The 18,934-nt window shown below is 34.4% G+C and overlaps 1 protein-coding gene across 1 annotated transcript in view; it reads right to left on the bottom strand.

The window, feature by feature from the left end:
- Positions 1–1,859: 1,859 nt before the first annotated feature.
- The window catches only part of IQCM (IQ motif containing M), a 299,506-nt gene continuing 282,431 nt past the window's right edge, over positions 1,860–18,934 (bottom strand). Inside the window, exon 13 of the mRNA XM_045552628.1 lies at positions 1,860–1,963. Coding sequence (XP_045408584.1) covers positions 1,860–1,963 — 104 coding nt within the window. The remainder of the gene's footprint in view (positions 1,964–18,934) is intronic.

Below are 18,934 nucleotides of genomic sequence, written 5' to 3' on the forward strand. Positions count from 1 at the left end.
CATTTACATATAAGTGATGACTTCCATCAGGTAGTTGGCTCAAAAACACAATGGACATTTAGAGCATATCCAATATTTCTTGTTCTTTGATGAGCACCAAGTGCCAATTTTTATATAGAAACTGACTATTGAAAAGTGAAGGCTTCTCTTCCCTGACCTTACACTGTCTTCTACAGCTCTAGAGTGAAATATTGTCACTGAACTTAATGTAGGATCACACTTCTAAAAGATATCCAACAGCCCTACTTCAGTTTGCTAAAAATCAAGAATGGTCAAATGTAGGAAACAATCACATTTTATTAGAGGAAAAATGAACTCTTTCTGCATCCTGCCCCAAATTGTCATATTTATAACTTAATTTTCATATTTTTATAAACCAATTTTGACACTGTTCATGTTATTTTTCTCTTGTAAATACATTTGCCATTTGAAATAGTGATTATACAACATTCATTAAGGAATCTTACATTTAAATTTGTAAGTGACTTTCGTGATAACTCCATGCTTTTGCTCCCAATTTTTCTTGGAATAGCAACGGTGGAAATCTAGCCAAAGTGTTATCCTAATAATGCTATAAAAAAAGAGCAGGCTGATGATCTGTGACCATGCTGAGATTTAACTCCTGTGAGTTTTTCTTTTAAATTGTGCATTTTCTAGCTTTTCTCAATACACAAATAAAGAAAACAATACTTTTTTCTTTAAAGTGAAACTCTCTCAATTGCCAATAAGAAGGATATGTATAATTTAATTTCACAGATAAGCCAAACTCTACATTTTAGCTAGTAATCACTTTCTTTCTCTATCAAATATTTTGTTGCTAAAATTTTCTAGTTAGGGAGCTCCATTATGTTTTTTAGTCCATCTTGGTTCAGTCTGATGAGGCTCTGACTTAACATAATTTTTGTAGTTGGCTTTTCTAGAGATTCCATTTTAGTAACTTCCATAGGTATTATTCTTACAGTAAACTACATTGTACGAAAGTATCCTGAGAGTTGTTTGTTTTAAAACTGAAGAGTCTATGACAGAAGTAACCCAGGGTTAAGAACAGTGAAAACAATGGAACACTTGTCATGTAGTTCTCACCTCTATTTATACCTAGCCTCTATGTCATTATGTTCCTCCAACCACTGCACCTCACTTGTTTCTCTAATTTCATTCATAAATAAAGGGATGGACAGATGGATAAAATTAACTTCCAAATTTTTGAGAAACTGATTTTAGCAATCATGCTTTAAATCCTTTCAGTACTAAGGCAAGTAAATTCAGGAATACTATATATTGACTTGAGTTTTTCACTCTAGAGTGAGCAATGAATATGGAAAAATCATACTATCACCACATTAAAAGTTAATATAGATTAAAACAATTACTTCCAAAAAATTTAAGTGATGAAGGATATTCTGGCAAACAAAGAAATTCTTTGACATTTATGATTTCAGCAAATCACCACACTATTACTTTTTTAAAGAATCAAAATCATGAATACAACAATATTTTATACCAGAATCATGAGTTTTAGAAATAAGAATTATAAAGTTTCTTTATGGCATTTATTGATAGTGGAAAAAAACAAATTTCAGGCCAATGAAACGAATACTTGACATTACATAGGTTCACTTCAGTATGATAAAACATATGCTTTTTTTAGGAAGAAGATCAAATGAATGGTGTTCATCTAAAGATATCTAGAAATTACAGACTAACCTGTCAAAAGTCCTTCTTCATACACACAAAGATATTTTTCCTTTTTTCCTGCTGATACAGAATTAACCCATGGCCAATGTTAACCTATTTCTTTGGGTAGATAGGATCAACTATTAAAGGTAACAAAAATTGTATTGAAAACATTGATCAATTTCTCATGATTTATAGTATTGTCTCATTTTCCTTTCTCTTATGGAACTGGCCACCAACTTGCCAACAACCCGGATGTTAGCTCTTTTGAGTAATGGATGTCCATTCACTATAAAACAAAACATAATTACATTAATAAATTTTCAGTTAATATAATAAAAATGTATCATGCTTTTGAAGTGCTAGAATATTACAGGAAATTAATTATGGCTGTGCTAGAACATGCAAAAGGTTTGACTTGGGCACATTTTCTGCAGATGTATTGTGTTACCTTATGCAAGGGCTGTCCAGAAAGTATCCAGCGATGTAATATAAAAAATTATGAAAATTGTGACTGGATACTTTCTAGACAGCCCTTGTATGTCATGCCAAGAGACTCAAAAACAGTTACTGTTCAATTAAAGAGTTGAGGGAAGGGATGACAGAAATTTGGTTCCACTAATGTACAGAACACAGTTAGTCCTTCATATCTGTGGGTTCCCCATCAGAGAATTTAATCAATCATGGATCAAAATTATTCAGAAAAAAAATTCCACAAAGTTCGATAAAGTAAAACTTAAATTTTTTGTGTGCCAAGCACTACACTGAATCCATGTGACTGAAGGAATGTGTAGGCATCATATTAGGTACTATAAGAAATCTAGAGATGATTTAAAGTATATGGAATGATATGTGCAAGTTATATGCAAATATTACACCATTTTATATAAGGGACTTAAGCATCCATGGATTTTAGTATCTGAGGGAGGTCCTGGAACCAACCCCCCATGGATACTGAGGGATGGATGACTGTTCTTGAATTCAATTAAATGCAACATATGTTTGCTCAAAAGAACAATAATATTGAAACTTTTTACATTATAGTATGATTAGTTCTGATTTTGATATTTGAATCAACATAAGCTACTATTTGTATAAATTGGTTGTACTGGATCTATCTTTATGTATAAGATGACTTTCCACAAGAAATAAAAGCCATAGATTGGCCACCATTATACACCCCAATAATTTACAGATAGGGTGGTATATCTTTGCTGTTTAGGTCATACAGTTGTTATTAAACAAAAACATAACCTATTGCCAAGAAAAAAATTTAAAGTAATAAGAACAATCCACATTGCTAGAAGGAAATGAATGATTTGAGGCATCATAAGAAACAGGGTATTGTGGCTGGGTTCATATATATCTGTATTATCATTAGGCAAAGAGCAAGGCCAACAAAATTATATTAGGCCACATTAACAAAGGATTTGAATACATATTTCTTTAAAGAAAACATCAAAATGGAAAACAGGTATATGAAAATGTACTCAACATAATTAATGATCAGGAAAATGCAAATCAAAGCCACTATGAAATATCACCTCCTATGCATTAGGATAGCTATTATCAAAAAGTCTAGAGTAACAAATGTTAGCAAGGGTAGGGAGAAAAGGAAACCCCCGTACGCTGTTGGTGGGAATGTACGCTGGTGCAGCCATAATGATAAACAGTTTGGAGGATCCTAAAGAAATTAAAAATAGAACTACCATGAGATCCATAATTTCTCTTTTGTGTATATACTGAAAGGAAATGAAATCACCATATCATAGAAATATCTACACTCCCATGTTTATTGCAGCATTACTCACAGTAGCTAAGATAGGCAAACAGCTTAAGTATCCATTGATGGAAGAATGGATTAAGAAGAGTGGTAAATATATACAATGGAATATTATTCAGCCTTTAAAAAGAGGGAAATCCTGCCATTTGTCACAACATGTATGAACCTGGAGGACATTATGGTAAGTGGAATAAGACAGACACAGGAAGAAAAATATTGCACAATTTAACTTATATGTGGAATCTGGGGAAGAAAAGGAAAAAAGTCAAATATATTGACATAGAGAGTAAAACAGTGGTTACCAGGGGTGGGGGAGGAGAGAAAATGGGGGAAGTAGCTCAGAGGTTACAAAGTAGCAGTTAGGTAGAATGAATAGGTTTAGAGAGAGATCTAATATATGACATGAGGACTATAGATGATGAAATTGTACTGTATTTGGGATTCCTGCAGAAGATTTTAGCTACTCTTTAATACAAAAGCAAAATAAATGGAAACCATGTGGGATGATGGATGTGTTAATTTGCTTCACTGTAGTAACCATTTTGCTATCTATATGTATTCCATAACATCATATTGTATACCTTAAATATATGCAATAAAATTAATTTTTAAAAATTAATAAATTAGGCCACACTAAGAGTATCTATAAAGTAATTAGTAGTTTTCATTGCTAGTTTGATCCTAGAGAAAGGCAACCACCAATTGGTATTTCAATCTACTACAGTTATATGAAATAAACATGAGATAAGCATGTTAGTTCTTGACGTGAGATTTTAGGATAAAATACTTTCCTATTGTAAATTTTTTCAATAATATAAAATACTAAGCATATATTTCATCAGGCAGAAGATACTTGATATATAAGGTTACTGAAAGTAGTTAAAATAGAAAGAAAAGTGAAAATAATTGTCCAAGTTTTTGTTCTTACACATGTGTCAGTGAATCCAGGTTTAGCACTTAATCTCAGTTTCCTTGTTTTTGAAATGGGGATAATACCTATCTTGTTCAGTTGTTGAAGGGATCGAAAAATGTATGTCAAAAAATATATGTGTAATAATGCTTTATTAACTTCTCAATTGTAATGAATGTACTAACACTAATGCAAGGTGCTCATAATAGAATAACCTATTAATGGGGGTGTGGTGCAGGTGTGGGAGTACACGGGAACACTGAACTTTCCATCCAATATTTCTGTAAACTAATATTTCTGTACAACTCAAATAATAATACTAAAGCTCATTAATTAAAAAAAGATATGTATCTAACAATTCAAAAGGATTCAAAATATAGTTGCTGGATTATTATCATCTACATTATGACATTATGAAATAGCCTTTTCAAAGAAATTTCACTAACAATTATATAATCTGTTACTTTGTAAACATTTTGATTAAAGGATCATTTCATTTTAGGATGGATAAAAATATAAGCACACATGACATACCTTTAGCCTTTCAAAGTAAATATTCTTGACATTCATTTCTGCCATTATGGCAGAACAGATTCAGAGAACAATCCTTTTGATTAAAATAAGTCAAATCCTGAATAAAATATTAAATGTATTTTAACTTCATTGCTAAGCTGCAGGGAGGGAAGAAAATATAGAGGCCAAAAATAAAGTGAAATCAGTAACCTTAGTAGATATTTGAAATGCCAAAGCCAGTTTTTTGGGTCTGAAGCTTTCTGTTAAGCCCTGGATATCTGAACTTCAGCCCTGTGAGGAGAGTGGGGACAGAGACAAAACAGAGAATACGCCCAAAAGGGAGAGTCTAGCACGAGAACACAATGGGGGACTGGGGCCTGGGAGTGGGTGGAAATGAGAGAGAGAGAGAAAGAGAGAGAGAAATGGAGAAAGAGAGAGAAAGGGAGAGGGAGAGGGAGAAAGAGAGGAAGAGAGGGGGACAGGGAAGGAAGGAAGGAAGGAAGGAAGGAAGGAGGGAGGGAGGGAGGGAGGGAGGGAGGGAAGGAAGGAAGGAAGGAAGGAAGGAAGGAAGGAAGGAAGGAAGGAAGGAAGGAAGGAAGGAAAAGAGAGAGGGAAAAAAGAATAATCTAAAACTTCAAAGAGGGAGACTGCAGGAAAACTTTGCTGTTTCCATGTAGCTGGGTAGAGAGATCATAACCCCAAAGCTAGCCCTTGGTTTGCTGTTTCAGTTTACGTCATTTGTGTGATCCAAAAATGTCTCAAATAAATGTATAGTTTGTTGGGCCCATAAAACAAATAAAGAACCTCTCCAGGGGAAAGAGATTTTAACCAAGGACTTTAAAATATATCATAAAAGCATATTTTATTAAACCCTAGTGTGTTACAATGTATTTTTAAGTTAAAAAATCAGGATTTTTAAAAGTTATACACATAGAAAAACCTGTAAAATAGTAATGGTGGGTGTAATTATAATTTAGCTTTAGTTTTTTTGCTTATTCATATTTTCAACAGAAAATATTATTTATGTAAAAAAATAATAATAGAGATCTTCAAGTTTCTAGTTCTGAATATATGGTAGCAAATCATTTTTATTGCAGATAATTAAGAAATAATAAGAAATTAGATATTTTTGTTTATATTTCAATCATTTAAAGAAATGGTTTTGCACTGTGAAAATATTCAAACAAAATAGATACTATGTTTAATATACATTTTATAGGCTGGATTTTCAGAAATGGGATATTATTTTTTTATCAAATGTTCAAAGTATGCTTTTGCCCCCATGTTTTCTTTTAAACTATCTGCAAATTTTCATATTCGCAAGTCCATTTTCTTATTTTTCATTCAAATTCCCTGACCTACTCAAAGTTATATATTATTCTACAATATTGGCTACTTCCTGTGAACACTTCAAAATGAATCCTATTTGTTTAGATTCATGCTAAGTGCTTTGGGGTGATGTAAAGGCACTAGCTGAGACCTTTCTCGGTCTCCATTTCCTAATCAAGAAACAAATAAACAAACAAAAAGAAAAAAAACTGTAACTATGTTATTCATGGTTATCTAGTTAATAAAAAGTGAAAGGCCTACTTAACACAGGTTCTTCCCACCAGAAGATTATCAACATAAAGCTAAATACAGTTCTAGATGACAAAAAAATTAAGGATATATTTTTAGTATACTCAGCTCTCTGTATTTGTGATTTAACCAACTGCAGATCTAAAATATTTGGAAAAATGATAAAAAATAATAACAATAAAAAATACAAATAAACACAATACAGTGTAACAGATATTTACATACTGTTTACATTATATTAGGTATTATAAATAATCTAGAAATGATTTAAAGAGATGATACAAGAGGATGTGCATAGGTTATATGCAAATACTACACCATTTTATAGAAGGAACTTGAGAATCGCAGATTTTGATATCCACAGGGGTCCTAGAACCAATCCCCTACAGATTCCAAGGGACAATTGTGGCTACATTTGATGCTAACATATAGCAGAAGTCTACGCTTGAACCTAAATTTTGTGCACTTTAGGATTTCAGAAAGGGGGTATATCCGGAACATTGGAAGAACAAATCCTCTAGAGACCTTTTTGGAAAAAAAAGACCAACAAACCTTCTTGGGAAAAAACTCTTAATAATAAGAGAAGAGTAAACTGAGCATTTTAGTCTTGGTCCAATAAGACAGTGGCAGTTGGCAGAGTTGGGTGATTTTATGTACTCGGCGCTGCCTCTTGCTATTTTGCTCTGACTTTCCACTCTCCTATTTCTCGCCTTCCCACCCTGCAAATAGGGAGATTTGGGCTTGCAACTTTGTGAGAGGAATGCCCCAACGAGAAAATGAAAATATCTGAAGAGCTACCTCCTATACATTGTCCTGGGATGCTGAGTGCACAGGGCATTGGTGCTCTGTGATCGAGATGACTGTGATACATGGGTCAGGAGAGAGCCTTCTCCCTTTAGCAGGTTGACCTAGGCCCATGTGGAATCACCACAGCATGGCCTGAACAGGTGCTGGTGGCAACAGCGGCAGCAAGACACCTTCACCAGGCTTCCTGAGCTTCAGAGGGACAGCAGCAGACATTGCTGCAAGGAGGTGGGGGCGGGGTGGGGTGGTTCCAGGAATATGGAATTCTGTGTTGCAGCCTAGAGTGATGTATTTATGAGCACATGTGAGATTATCCAAGGATAATTCCTAGAATTTACTGCAGTTACTTCCCAACCCTCACTGCTCCTAGCTCCTGACTCTGCCATTTAGGCAACAGTATTGGCTTCCTAAAGGATAACTGAAAATAAATCACCTCATTTCTTATGCTTACCAATTTTGAAACATGGCAAAATTATCATTAGCTAATAAATATTCTATTCCTGAGTTTTGAAATAATCAAGTCCCTTTCTTATAATCTTCAAAAATAGAAAACATATAGCTATTTAATAAGCATAGCTATTTTAAATAGTTTAAATAGTTGAATAATTTTGGGACATTCCATATATGCACTGTCTTCAAGCCAAAAAATCCAAGAATAAAGAAGGTAAGTACATTTGAAAAAAGAGGTTTCAGATCTTCTCATTTCTTACTATTTCACCTTGAACAGGATTTTTCTTTGCTTTTTTTTTTTCTTTTAAAGTTCAGTTTTCCTTAAGTTTGTTTAATGGTGTAGTTTTTTAAAGGATGTCCAGTAATTGTTTCATGTTGATGATAATAATGAATGACCAATGACTTTGTACTTTTGGGAAACTATTTCATGAAAAGACAACCACTACCATTAATATAATGTTGCAGCATATTCTTCTTTAAGGCTTAGGAGTTCCCTTTCCCTCCCCCAACCCCATTTTTGCTGCCTTTAATTACTGAATGTCTTTTGAAAAAGAAAATCAATATTTTGCAAACTAAAACTACAATCTCCACCTTTATTGAGCATCAGGCAGCATGCAACCATGCATGTACTTAATTGTGAAAAATAAATCAGAATTCTATGAAAATTTAAAAAAAAAGAAAGAAAAAAGAGGTTTTAAAACACAAAGCAAAAACAATACTTAGAAAAGTAAGGCTTCTGCTTGAAAGAGTATGGCTTTCTTCAGAATGAATAGCATTTTGGGGATGCAAAACACTAGAATCTGAAGATTTTTAGCACATGGAGCCATACAGTGAAGAAGACTGTGTGATGACATGAGAACTCTTTCTAACTTAAAGGAAATAAGAATTGGACCAGAAGACTGGTAGAGGAACAAAATAGAAGACACTGATGAGCTCTTGAGAAAAGGGCCAGGCACCCTATCCCTTATACCTTGCCCTGGGGAGGGGGAGAAAAAAAGGAAACCTCAATGATGGAAAGCGCATATAGTTTGTGGGAAAATCAGGGGTGCAGGGGTTTTGTTGAAGTGGGCTACAAACCTCTTAGTAATGTGGCCAACTAGTGCTATAGCAATAACTGTGGGTAGTGTCTACATGATGGTTCTGCAACCTTACAGAACGAACTCCAACCCAATGTGGTGTGACAAAAGCTCCTGATATTGCCAACTTTCCCAACCGGGCATCGGGATTCTGAGAAGGCTGGCTGACTGGAAGAGGCCTAAGGTCAGTACAAGGAGAGAACAGAGTATATTTATTCAACTACTGGGACCATAGCAGAAATTAAGAATGGATGCCAATGAATGGCTTCCAAGGTCCAGGTGGCATGATTTATGCCACAGAGAAAGCCAGCAAGGAGAGGAGATTGCATTGAGGATATCTCTCAGTAGATGAAAGGAAATGAGAGAGCAGGCCTATTTTAAATGGGTGCTCAATCACGTAGTAAGAATAGAGGATGAAATTGATGGCATATACAAATAATAACAGCAGCATAAAAACACAAAAGTTAGAAATGTAGTTTATAGAAACTGAAATAAAATAAGTCAGTCTCATTACTAAGAAGAAAACATTTTCTATGTGCTATAATTGAGAGTGAAACTTCATATACTATACAATCTGGAAATACAAGTTTCCTCAAAAGTAATATCAACTCAGTAAAGGGCATAAGGGAAAAATGAGCTGACCTAAGTAACTTTGGAATTCAGTGTTTTGATTGCAAACTCAAGGCTAAAAACAAAATGCAAGTGGATAGATATGGATGCATATATATAGAAATAATTGTAGATATGTTTACAAACACAGGCAGGTATTCATATATTTCCTAGATCTGCCCTCTAAGAAAGTCTGGAAGCAGTGACACTTCAGGGGCAATAAGCACAGTCAGCATCCAAATCTTGGTTTCTAAATGCCATTTTCCAGTCAAAGGAAGCACTATTCCTGGGAGAAATGGCTGGTTCTAGGGCTAGGACAGGGATGATGTAAGGTGAGCCTGTAGAATTGTGTAGTGCCAGAAAGTAAGGACGTGTTCAAAACACAAAATGATAGGGGCATGTCAACAGGGACACAGGAGCCCACCTGAAAAAACTCCCAATCTCTAAAGCTGGAACAATTTGAGCAACAACCACAACAAAATAATGTAATATTAGATTATAATGCAAAGTATAAAAGAAATATACATGAGTAAATACTAATGTAAATAAATGATTGAATAAATGGGAAAGAAAAAAAATCTTTGTTACATTTTAATAATTTATGTAGATGCTCGCACATCCAAAAGGAAGTTTACTTCGTGTCCTCACCCTCCCCTTGAGTGTGGGCTGGACTGAGTTATGTGCCTTCAAAAACTAGACTGTGGAAAGGGAAAGTGTAACTTTATAATGGAGAAATCCGAAAAACACTACCTTGGCCAGGTGACCATGGTTAATATCACCAGGAATAAGTCATATTGATAGCACATTCCTGCTGATATGATGTGATGAGAAGAGCGCTTCACCTCTGTGATATTCTTTCAAAAACCACATAACCACAATCTAACCATGAGAAAAACATCAGATACATCCAAATTGAGAGTCATTCTGCAAAATATCTGAACAGTAATCCTCAAAACTGTCAAGGTCATGAATAAACAAGGAAATACTGAGAAACTGTCAAAGCCAAGAGGAGCCTAAGAAGACATGATGAGTAAACACAATGTGGTATTCAGGATAAGATACTGAAATAGAAAAGGGGCATTAGTATGAAAACAAGTGAAATAAAGTCCAGAGTTTGGTTAACTATAATGTACTAATGCTGGTTCCTTGATTTTCACAATTGTATCACGGTTATATAAGATGGTAATAGAAGAACCAGTGAGGGAACTCTGTGCTTTGTAACTCTTCTGTAAATCTAAAATTATTCCAAAAATGAAAAGTTATTTAAAAAGTGGTATCAATTTTTTTTACAGAATAGAAGGACTCACACAAGTGAACGAAACACTGAAGCAAAATATAGACATATAAAAGGAAATATAATTCTGATAAGAGTGCAGACAGCATAGTGGCTAGGTGCCAGAAGCCTTTTAGACCTGCTTGTGCAAACCTGAGGTACACTTTTCAACAAATTTTAGAAATGTAATGGCAAAATAATATGCTACTTATGGTTTTTGGAAAGGAAGAGCCCTATTTCAATCCTCTTTTCCAGCTAAGTTGGTCTATTCCTCTATGATCCCACCTTCAAAACTTCCTCTAGGTACCTGTCTTCATTGGATGCTTTCATCCTGCTCACTCCATTACTTGTTGCTTGCCCAGCCTTCAATAGTAGGCTCAAGTTAATGTCTGCTTTGATGAATTCCCAGGCACTGGTAACTGCTTTGTCTTCTAAATTCTCTAACCTTTTTACTCTATGCCAATGTTCACCATTTTTAATGTTATACTTTTCATTGTCCTCTACAAGAGAGCGAAAAGTCCACTGGCTTAGAAAATACATAGTAGCAAAAGAGGTAAACCAAAAACAAACAGAAGAAACTACAAGAAGATTTAGGGGATGTACTGATGTCTGCAACTCATTCTGTAATGCATTTTTTTTTTTTAAAAAAAAAAAAGATGCTTTGATGGATAGATAGCAGGATGAACGTGTCCCCTGCGAAGTTCTTTCAAATTTACTATATGTTTAAAATTTTTCACATTAAAATGTTGGGGAAAAAAGCTACCAGGAGTTCAAAAACATTTGAAATAATTGTATATTTTGTCAACCACAAAACGGGATTTGAAAAACTAATAGTAACAATGAGAATAATAGCTGTCATTTAATGTACTATATTTCGTGTTGAACTTTTACAACTCATTGGAAAGCATAGCACTATTTATACCACTCATTTCTTAAGGTCGTCTATGCTACATTATATTGTTCTTTGCCTTTTTATATTTATGTCTTGTGTCTTCAAAACACCAGCAATTTACTTCTTTATCTCACTACAGTAAGCTCTAAAAGGATGTCTTGCAGATAAGTGTTTAATAAATAATTTAATAATGTTTTTATTCATATTTTGCTTTTTTCCCATACAAGAAAAATTCATGGAAATCCAAGCCAACTAGTATAGCTCTAATTCATTATTTTAAGTAGTACATAATATTGTGTGATATGATGGGATCATATCTCTCTATTGATTAACATGTACTTTGTTCCCCAGTTTTACCAACTAAAAATAATGCTAAGCATGCTTATTTATTTAGTAGTGCTCTTATTTCCATGTGATAGATTACCAAGATGGAGTGAGTATATATGTTAATATTTTTAATAGATATTGCTAAGTTGTTTTCTAAAATTATGAAATTCATATTTCAACCAATAATGTTTGACAGTGCTTCTTTGCTCATGTCCCAGCCGACAAGAGCAATTATTGTTTTATTTTGCCTTGGTTTGAGTTTGGTGAATCTCACTGTGTTTTCTCATTTACTAGTAACTTTGAGCATCTTTGCATGTATTTGACAGCCACTGGATTTTTGTTTTGTGAATGTTTTTTCTACATCTTTTGCCTAGTTTGCTATTAGATTTTCCCCTTGTTCTCAATTTTAAATAGTTCATTGTATTAAACTTCTGCCTTGGCTGGGCATGGTGGTTCACGTCTATAATCCTAGCACTCTGGGAGGCCGAGGTGGGAGGACTGCTCGAGGTCAGGAGTTCGAGACCAGCCTGAGCAAAAGTGAGACCCCATCTCTACTAAAAACAGAAAGAAATTAGCCAGATAACTAAAAATACATAGAAAAAATTAGCCAGGTATGGTGGCGCATACCTGTAGTCCAAGCTACTCAGGAGGCTGAGGCAGGAGGATTGCTTGAGCCCAGGAGTTTGAGGTTGCTGTGAGGTAGGCTGATGCCACGGCACTCTAGCCTGAACAGCAGAGCGAGACTCTGAATAAAAAAAAACAAAAAATACCTCTGCCTTTTTTAATAGATTTGTTTATAATTTTTTTTCATAGAAAAGTTTTGAAATTTGCATGAAACCAAAGTCTTTTATCTTCTCTTTTACATGCTTTTGTTAAGAGTAGCTTTTCCTGCTCCTAAATTGAATATGTGGTTCTCTAGATTGACTTTCAGAGTTTTTATTAATTAAATAATTAATTAATTTGGACTGGTTGTTGACTTTTATCAACTACTTCTTTTAGTACTATTGGTAACATTATGTGATTGTTCTCCTTAAAAGTGTTGATGTAATAAACTACAGGAATAGAATTCTTAATACGGTATCATACTTATATTCCTGGCATAGAATGTGCTTGGCCTTAGTATATCCTTTAATAAGTGGCTGGGCAATTTAACTTTTCTCCACATACTCAGTACTCATGATTACTAAAGCAAAGAATGCCCAACCATTTCTGCCTTGTTAGAAACCTTTTTTGGATCCTTCAGGCCCAATTACAAGAAATCCACTCTTAGTGAGAGCTCTTCAGCCAGGTTTATATAAAAGTGGCTAGGGCTGTTTCCATTACCTAGATCTCATTCTCTGCCCGGTGGCTAAGCAGTGAGGCTTCCAAGAAGCAGGTACAGGAGAGATGAAAACACAAGAGCAATTTTAGGGTTTTTAATTTTAAATTCTTCTTCATTATATTTCTTCTTTTGAGGCTTTAAGGAGGTGATTGGAAAATACAGGGTAATAAAAGCAGAAGACATTACAGTCTATGTCAATGGCACAAGTAAACTTCTCTGAGCTGATGTAGATCCTAATATTCCAGACAAATATATGAGATAAACCTCAGAGGAGGCCCACCTAGAAAAGACATTTTTAAAATCCAAAAAAAAAAAAATGTGTACAAATGCATTTTACTCCAAATGTTCTATATAACATGGCATATTCCTTGACCTTCCTTTGTTTTGTATCTTGTCATAAAATGTAAGTGGTATGGTATTACTATGATAATCTACCAGGAAATTCTCAGACACGTGCTTCATTATTCATTTTATTCTAACTACGTCAGGAAAACAGCAGAGTGAAGATTCAAACTGTCGAATGGCCTCTGAGAAGAAACAATCATAAGAAAATTAAACAAGTGTTCCAATGTATGTGCATGATGGGATAGAGTAAAGAAGGTTCAAATCATTTGTGCTTATAATTTTTGAGTTCTAATTGAAATCCAATCGAACTTAATGGGGTTTAGATAACGACACTTATCTAAACTTTGAAAGCAATACCTCACCATGAAGTGATAAAAATTCTTGTGACAATTTTAGCACAGAGCTTAAAGCATGAACTTTGGAATCAGAGGCACTTCTACTTAACACCTCTGTGATCTTAGGAAAGGTGAGCTTGCATTTCTTCATCTATAAAATGAAAATAATAAAAGTACTCTAAGAGAATAGACATAAAGCATCTGATTTGGATTTGAATATATAGTAATTTCTCAATAAAATTTAGTTATTATTATTCTCCGTCTCTTCTTTTTGTCCTCCTCCACTCAGAGGAGCAATTTTAGTTTTTCACCATCTGCCCTAGTATATATTAATCTTTATTTATTTATTGGATTTACTGGGTTTTTGTTAAAAGAATGTGCTTGCTGTGTGAATGCCGCCTCCAGACAAGCAAACAGCCCTCTCTTCCAGTGGACCACCAGACTGTTTCCTCTAACCTTTCCCTGTGCAGACGTCATTCTGTATCTGCCACTGATGCGCCTACATTCTGCTGTGTAGACCACTGAAATATATAATTCTTTCACACCGATTAGTTTTGAACACAACACTATCTTCTTCACCCACACAAACAGCCCAAGTTGGATTCTGAGGAATATAAATTTTTTATTTTGTTAATTCTTATATAAAACAGATAGATAACTCTATTTGGTATCTCCAAGAGGTCTACCAACACACAACCCAATCTTCCTGCCTTTCTGCCCCTCCCTTTTTATATGAGCATGATTCTGGAAATATTATTAAGACTCCGTCTGGAGGAATTTCTCAAATTTTCTTCTCTCAGACCTAGATGTTAGGCAGTGACAACTTTGGAGTAAGCATATTTGTTAAGGTGAGTATATAATCCCTCACCATACAGTGTCCACATCTGTGGAAAACTTGGAACAGGATATGTTTATCAGGTAAATATACTCACAGTTGTAAATTACCACTAGATGTCACCCTTTGTCACTGCTAAGCAAATGTGGGGCGGCTTCCTACTACCAAAGTGCTCTGCAGTCTAGGCACTAGTCCCAGGCCCGAGAAACACCAACAGTAACACTGACTCTGTTCATAGCCCACTGCCAAGCTGGAAACAAATAATAAAGACTAATCTCCAAAGTAAGCCCAAGGCTGGCTCTGGGTGTCCTCTGAATAGGACAGGAGAACCCACTTATCTTCAGCAATGAGTACTTCACTTAATAGGTATCTGTATCCAAAGAGCTGAAGCACAACTGTAGTGTTCCTCAGTCTCCAAGGGTATCCAGCTTTTCAAGCTCCATCACATGAGAGGGCTCATGGAATCACCTCTTTTGTTTCCTTTGATTGTGTTGGTGTCACTAGCAAGAACTCACACGAACCTCTGATTTTGTGATGAAAACCAAGATTAGTCAATACATCTTTATCATATAAAGCTCCTACACAAACATGATCCAATTCTGCCTGATTCTCCAAGATTCATTCTATCATTGCTGACAGATTATGAACGTTAATTTTCAGGTCAAAAACCTAGCATTTTTCTCTTTCTCAAAGATTCACAGGAACTGAACAGATAAACCCATCAACAATTTCTCAGTAAGTCCATCCCCAAAACATTTTTGTGGAGCTGAGTTCATGAAAAACCCCAGTTCTAAGTCTTCTAGATTCACACTTCTTAAAGCATTTCTCTGTTTCTAAGAATGGCCATCCCTAGGGCTTTAGTGGCATGCTCTAACCATGATCAAGTCCATTTTCTCCATTTGATATTTCTCATGAATTTCTTAAACTTTTAAAAAAAGTATTGTAATTAGTGTAAACTAATGATTAAAAACACCACCAAAAATTTGCTTAATTTCAAGTTTTAAGTTCTAACACTGTTCTAAGGTAAGGATAAAGGATTTTTACATATAAGAAAATGTCAAACATGTAGCCTCCTAAAAATTCTTTTAAAATAATCTTTAGAAATCTTTGTAACAGTCAATGTTTTTACACATCCATTTGAAGCTCCCTTTAAAACGATACTCTCTTTGTTTCTTTACTCACCAATGCTCCCTAATAACAATCCCATAAATCCTTTTTTTCAGTATCCCCCAATTTAACTACTCATGGCAGCTGTTGCAATTCTTTCTCTCATTCATCCAAACATCAAGATGTATTCTCATTGTGGTGACCTTTCTCTGTTCTCTCCCTTCTATCTCCATGCTATTAAAATGTGCCCTCTCCTGAAATGCTGCCCTCACCTCACATCTCTACTTCTTTCAAGCAATGCTCTGGAAAGACATTTTTCTTCTTCTCTGATAGATTTTTTAAGTGAAAATCAGTCTACTCCCACTCCTTGAATTCTGGAGAATGAAATTCTCCAACTTTCTAACTACTAATGTTGTAATTGATACAATGGTCTCCTGTATAGATATGGATATTCAGGATTAGAAAGGCTAAGTAATTATGTCCAATTAAGTGGTGGACTATGAATAAAACCCCATGTCAGCATCACCCTAGAGTTTGAATCAGAGAGGCAGCATTGCACAGTGTTTATGGAGACCCATCCTGGGCCATACTGCCTGGATTTGAATCTTCACTCTACTGCTTACCATCTGTGTGACCTTGAAATAGACTCTCCATGCTTTAGTTTCTACATCTGTAAAATGAGGATAATGACTACATCGCTATCTATAATTGTGGTGAGTATTAAATGAGTTAATATGTATGCAATACACACACAGTATTACTATAAAATTATCAGCCACTATACTGTATTGCTTTTCAAATTCAAAAATATGTTTAAATCATGTAAATTTATTAGTGAAAATAATAGATGACTAGTCTCCAACTCAAGTTATAAATATGGAGACAACTTGGCTTATTTAACAAAGAAAAATTCACTGACCTATGTCAAATACTTCATTAGCTGAAGGCCTGATCAGTGTTTGAAATATGTAGCAGACACTTACTGACCATGATGATGATGATATCAATAATAGCTAACATTTTTGAGACTGTGTACTAGGTGCTTATTTGACTCTTTCAACAACTTTGTGATAAGGACTTTAATCATCCCTATTCACAAATGAGGAGGAAACTAAAGCTAACAGGTAAAGTAACATGCTCGAGATCAAAGCTATATTAAATGCCAAAGCTTGGGCTTTAATCCACTGGGGTCATCACAAAGCCTATAGCTGACAATCAAGCCATGCTTGAATATTTCCTAAATTTTCAGATAAATATGTTATGTTTCAATTATTTTTAAGCCTAGGTATATTTCATGAGTTTATTTTTACATTGAATTTACATTTTGTTTTATAAAGTGGTACCATAAAAATATTTTTTTTAATCTAAGATATTTCCTGAATCTTGAAGTAAAAGAAATTCTAGAAGATGTGCCTGCTAAACCTATGATCATGTAGGTATGTGCAAAATTGAATGTAGTCTTCCTAAGAAGATAGCCTCAAATTAGAAGAGAAAAGGCCCCATTTGAATATGGGGCTACCTGATAGCCCTTAAAGTTTAACAGCAAATTAAGGTCACACAGAGAGTAAGTGACAGAATGGGGATTCGAATGCAGGTTTGGTTTTCTGATCACAATATAATTTCCACTAAACTTAACAGTCTTTCAAATTGGGGATTGTCTCTTAAATTTGCCAGTTATGAATTTAAATTTTTTTTCTTAGAAACAACCTAACTTCAATAAAATCAATCTGTAATCATACTCTCAATTGTATCTCTTTTTCTTAATTTCTTCTATTGTCATATTTCCCTGCTTTTGAGAGAGAAAATTAGTGGTGTTACATCCTAAAATTTGTTATTTGGTACCTACTATACTGATAGTAAAGATTTTACATATAATATCCATCATATATCTGGATAGCACATGAATATTGAGTACCAGCCTAGACAGTTTCATGCCTGAGATAATTTATAATGCAATCTGTGTCTATAAGATATAATAAACAGAATAGGTAAGACATGCTTCTCAGAAAAAATTGCAAAAACAAAGACCTTGTGTTAAATCTTCTGAAAGAAAATGTTGACTAGACTGATATTGCTAAAGCAAACTCAGTAATAAAATGTAAAATGTTTTAAAAAATACCCGGGATCTTATTCTGTGTTCAACACTATTAAAATCACTTTATATGTATTATTTATTTCTTAATCACAACCCTATATAACAGGTACCATTATAATCTCAATTTTAAACATGAGGAAACTGAGGCACAGAAATTTTAAGTAAATTTCCCACAGTCACAGGGTTAGTAACTTCCATAACTGGACTTCAAACCCAAGTAATGTAAGTGAGGTATCTGACTCCAATATACAACAGTGACAACTGCAACAGCAACAATAACAACAATGAATCAGACACTATATAAGCACTTTACGTGTATTTTCCCATTTAATCTTGATACCCACCCTATGAGATGTTACTATTGTAATTTTTATAGTAAGAATGAGAAAACTAAGATTCTCAGAGGTTAAATAACTTGTACAAAACCACATATTTAATGCATGGCAAGATCAGCATTTGAATCTAGCCAGTCAACAGGATGTACTTTTGCCTATTATCTGAATATGAGTTACCCACATGAAAATGTATTCAGATACATATTTATATTTTAGACAAATATTTTTACTCACGTTATGATCTTAGGTCCAAGAATTGGAATATAAAATAGTTATATGAGCATTTATAAATATTTTCTATTCTTGAATATTGACTCTAGGAGATATTGTGGATGAACTCCTTCCTTCTACCATCTTTCTAGATCTAGAATAATGAGAAATTGATAAAACTCTAATTTTGAGATGCCCTTGCAAGTAAGACTCTGGATATTAATTACCTTCTACTAATTAGCTACACTTACATAAGATGCAGAAGGCAGAAGTAAGGTGGAAACCCTCTCTCTACCCCCCATCTATTTTTTAAAATTCTTTCTGAAAATAGGCAAAATCAAGAAAAGGTGCGTTTGTTCTGCTGCAGTGTTGAAAAAGCTATTATCTAGAACAAAAGCATTTGCAGCAGCAGCAGCAGCTGCAGCAATAGCATCTTCTTCATTTCACATCCTGATTTTTGAA

The sequence above is a fragment of the Lemur catta genome, chromosome 5, assembly GCF_020740605.2.
Source record: "Lemur catta isolate mLemCat1 chromosome 5, mLemCat1.pri, whole genome shotgun sequence".
NCBI classification, from domain to species: domain Eukaryota; kingdom Metazoa; phylum Chordata; class Mammalia; order Primates; family Lemuridae; genus Lemur; species Lemur catta.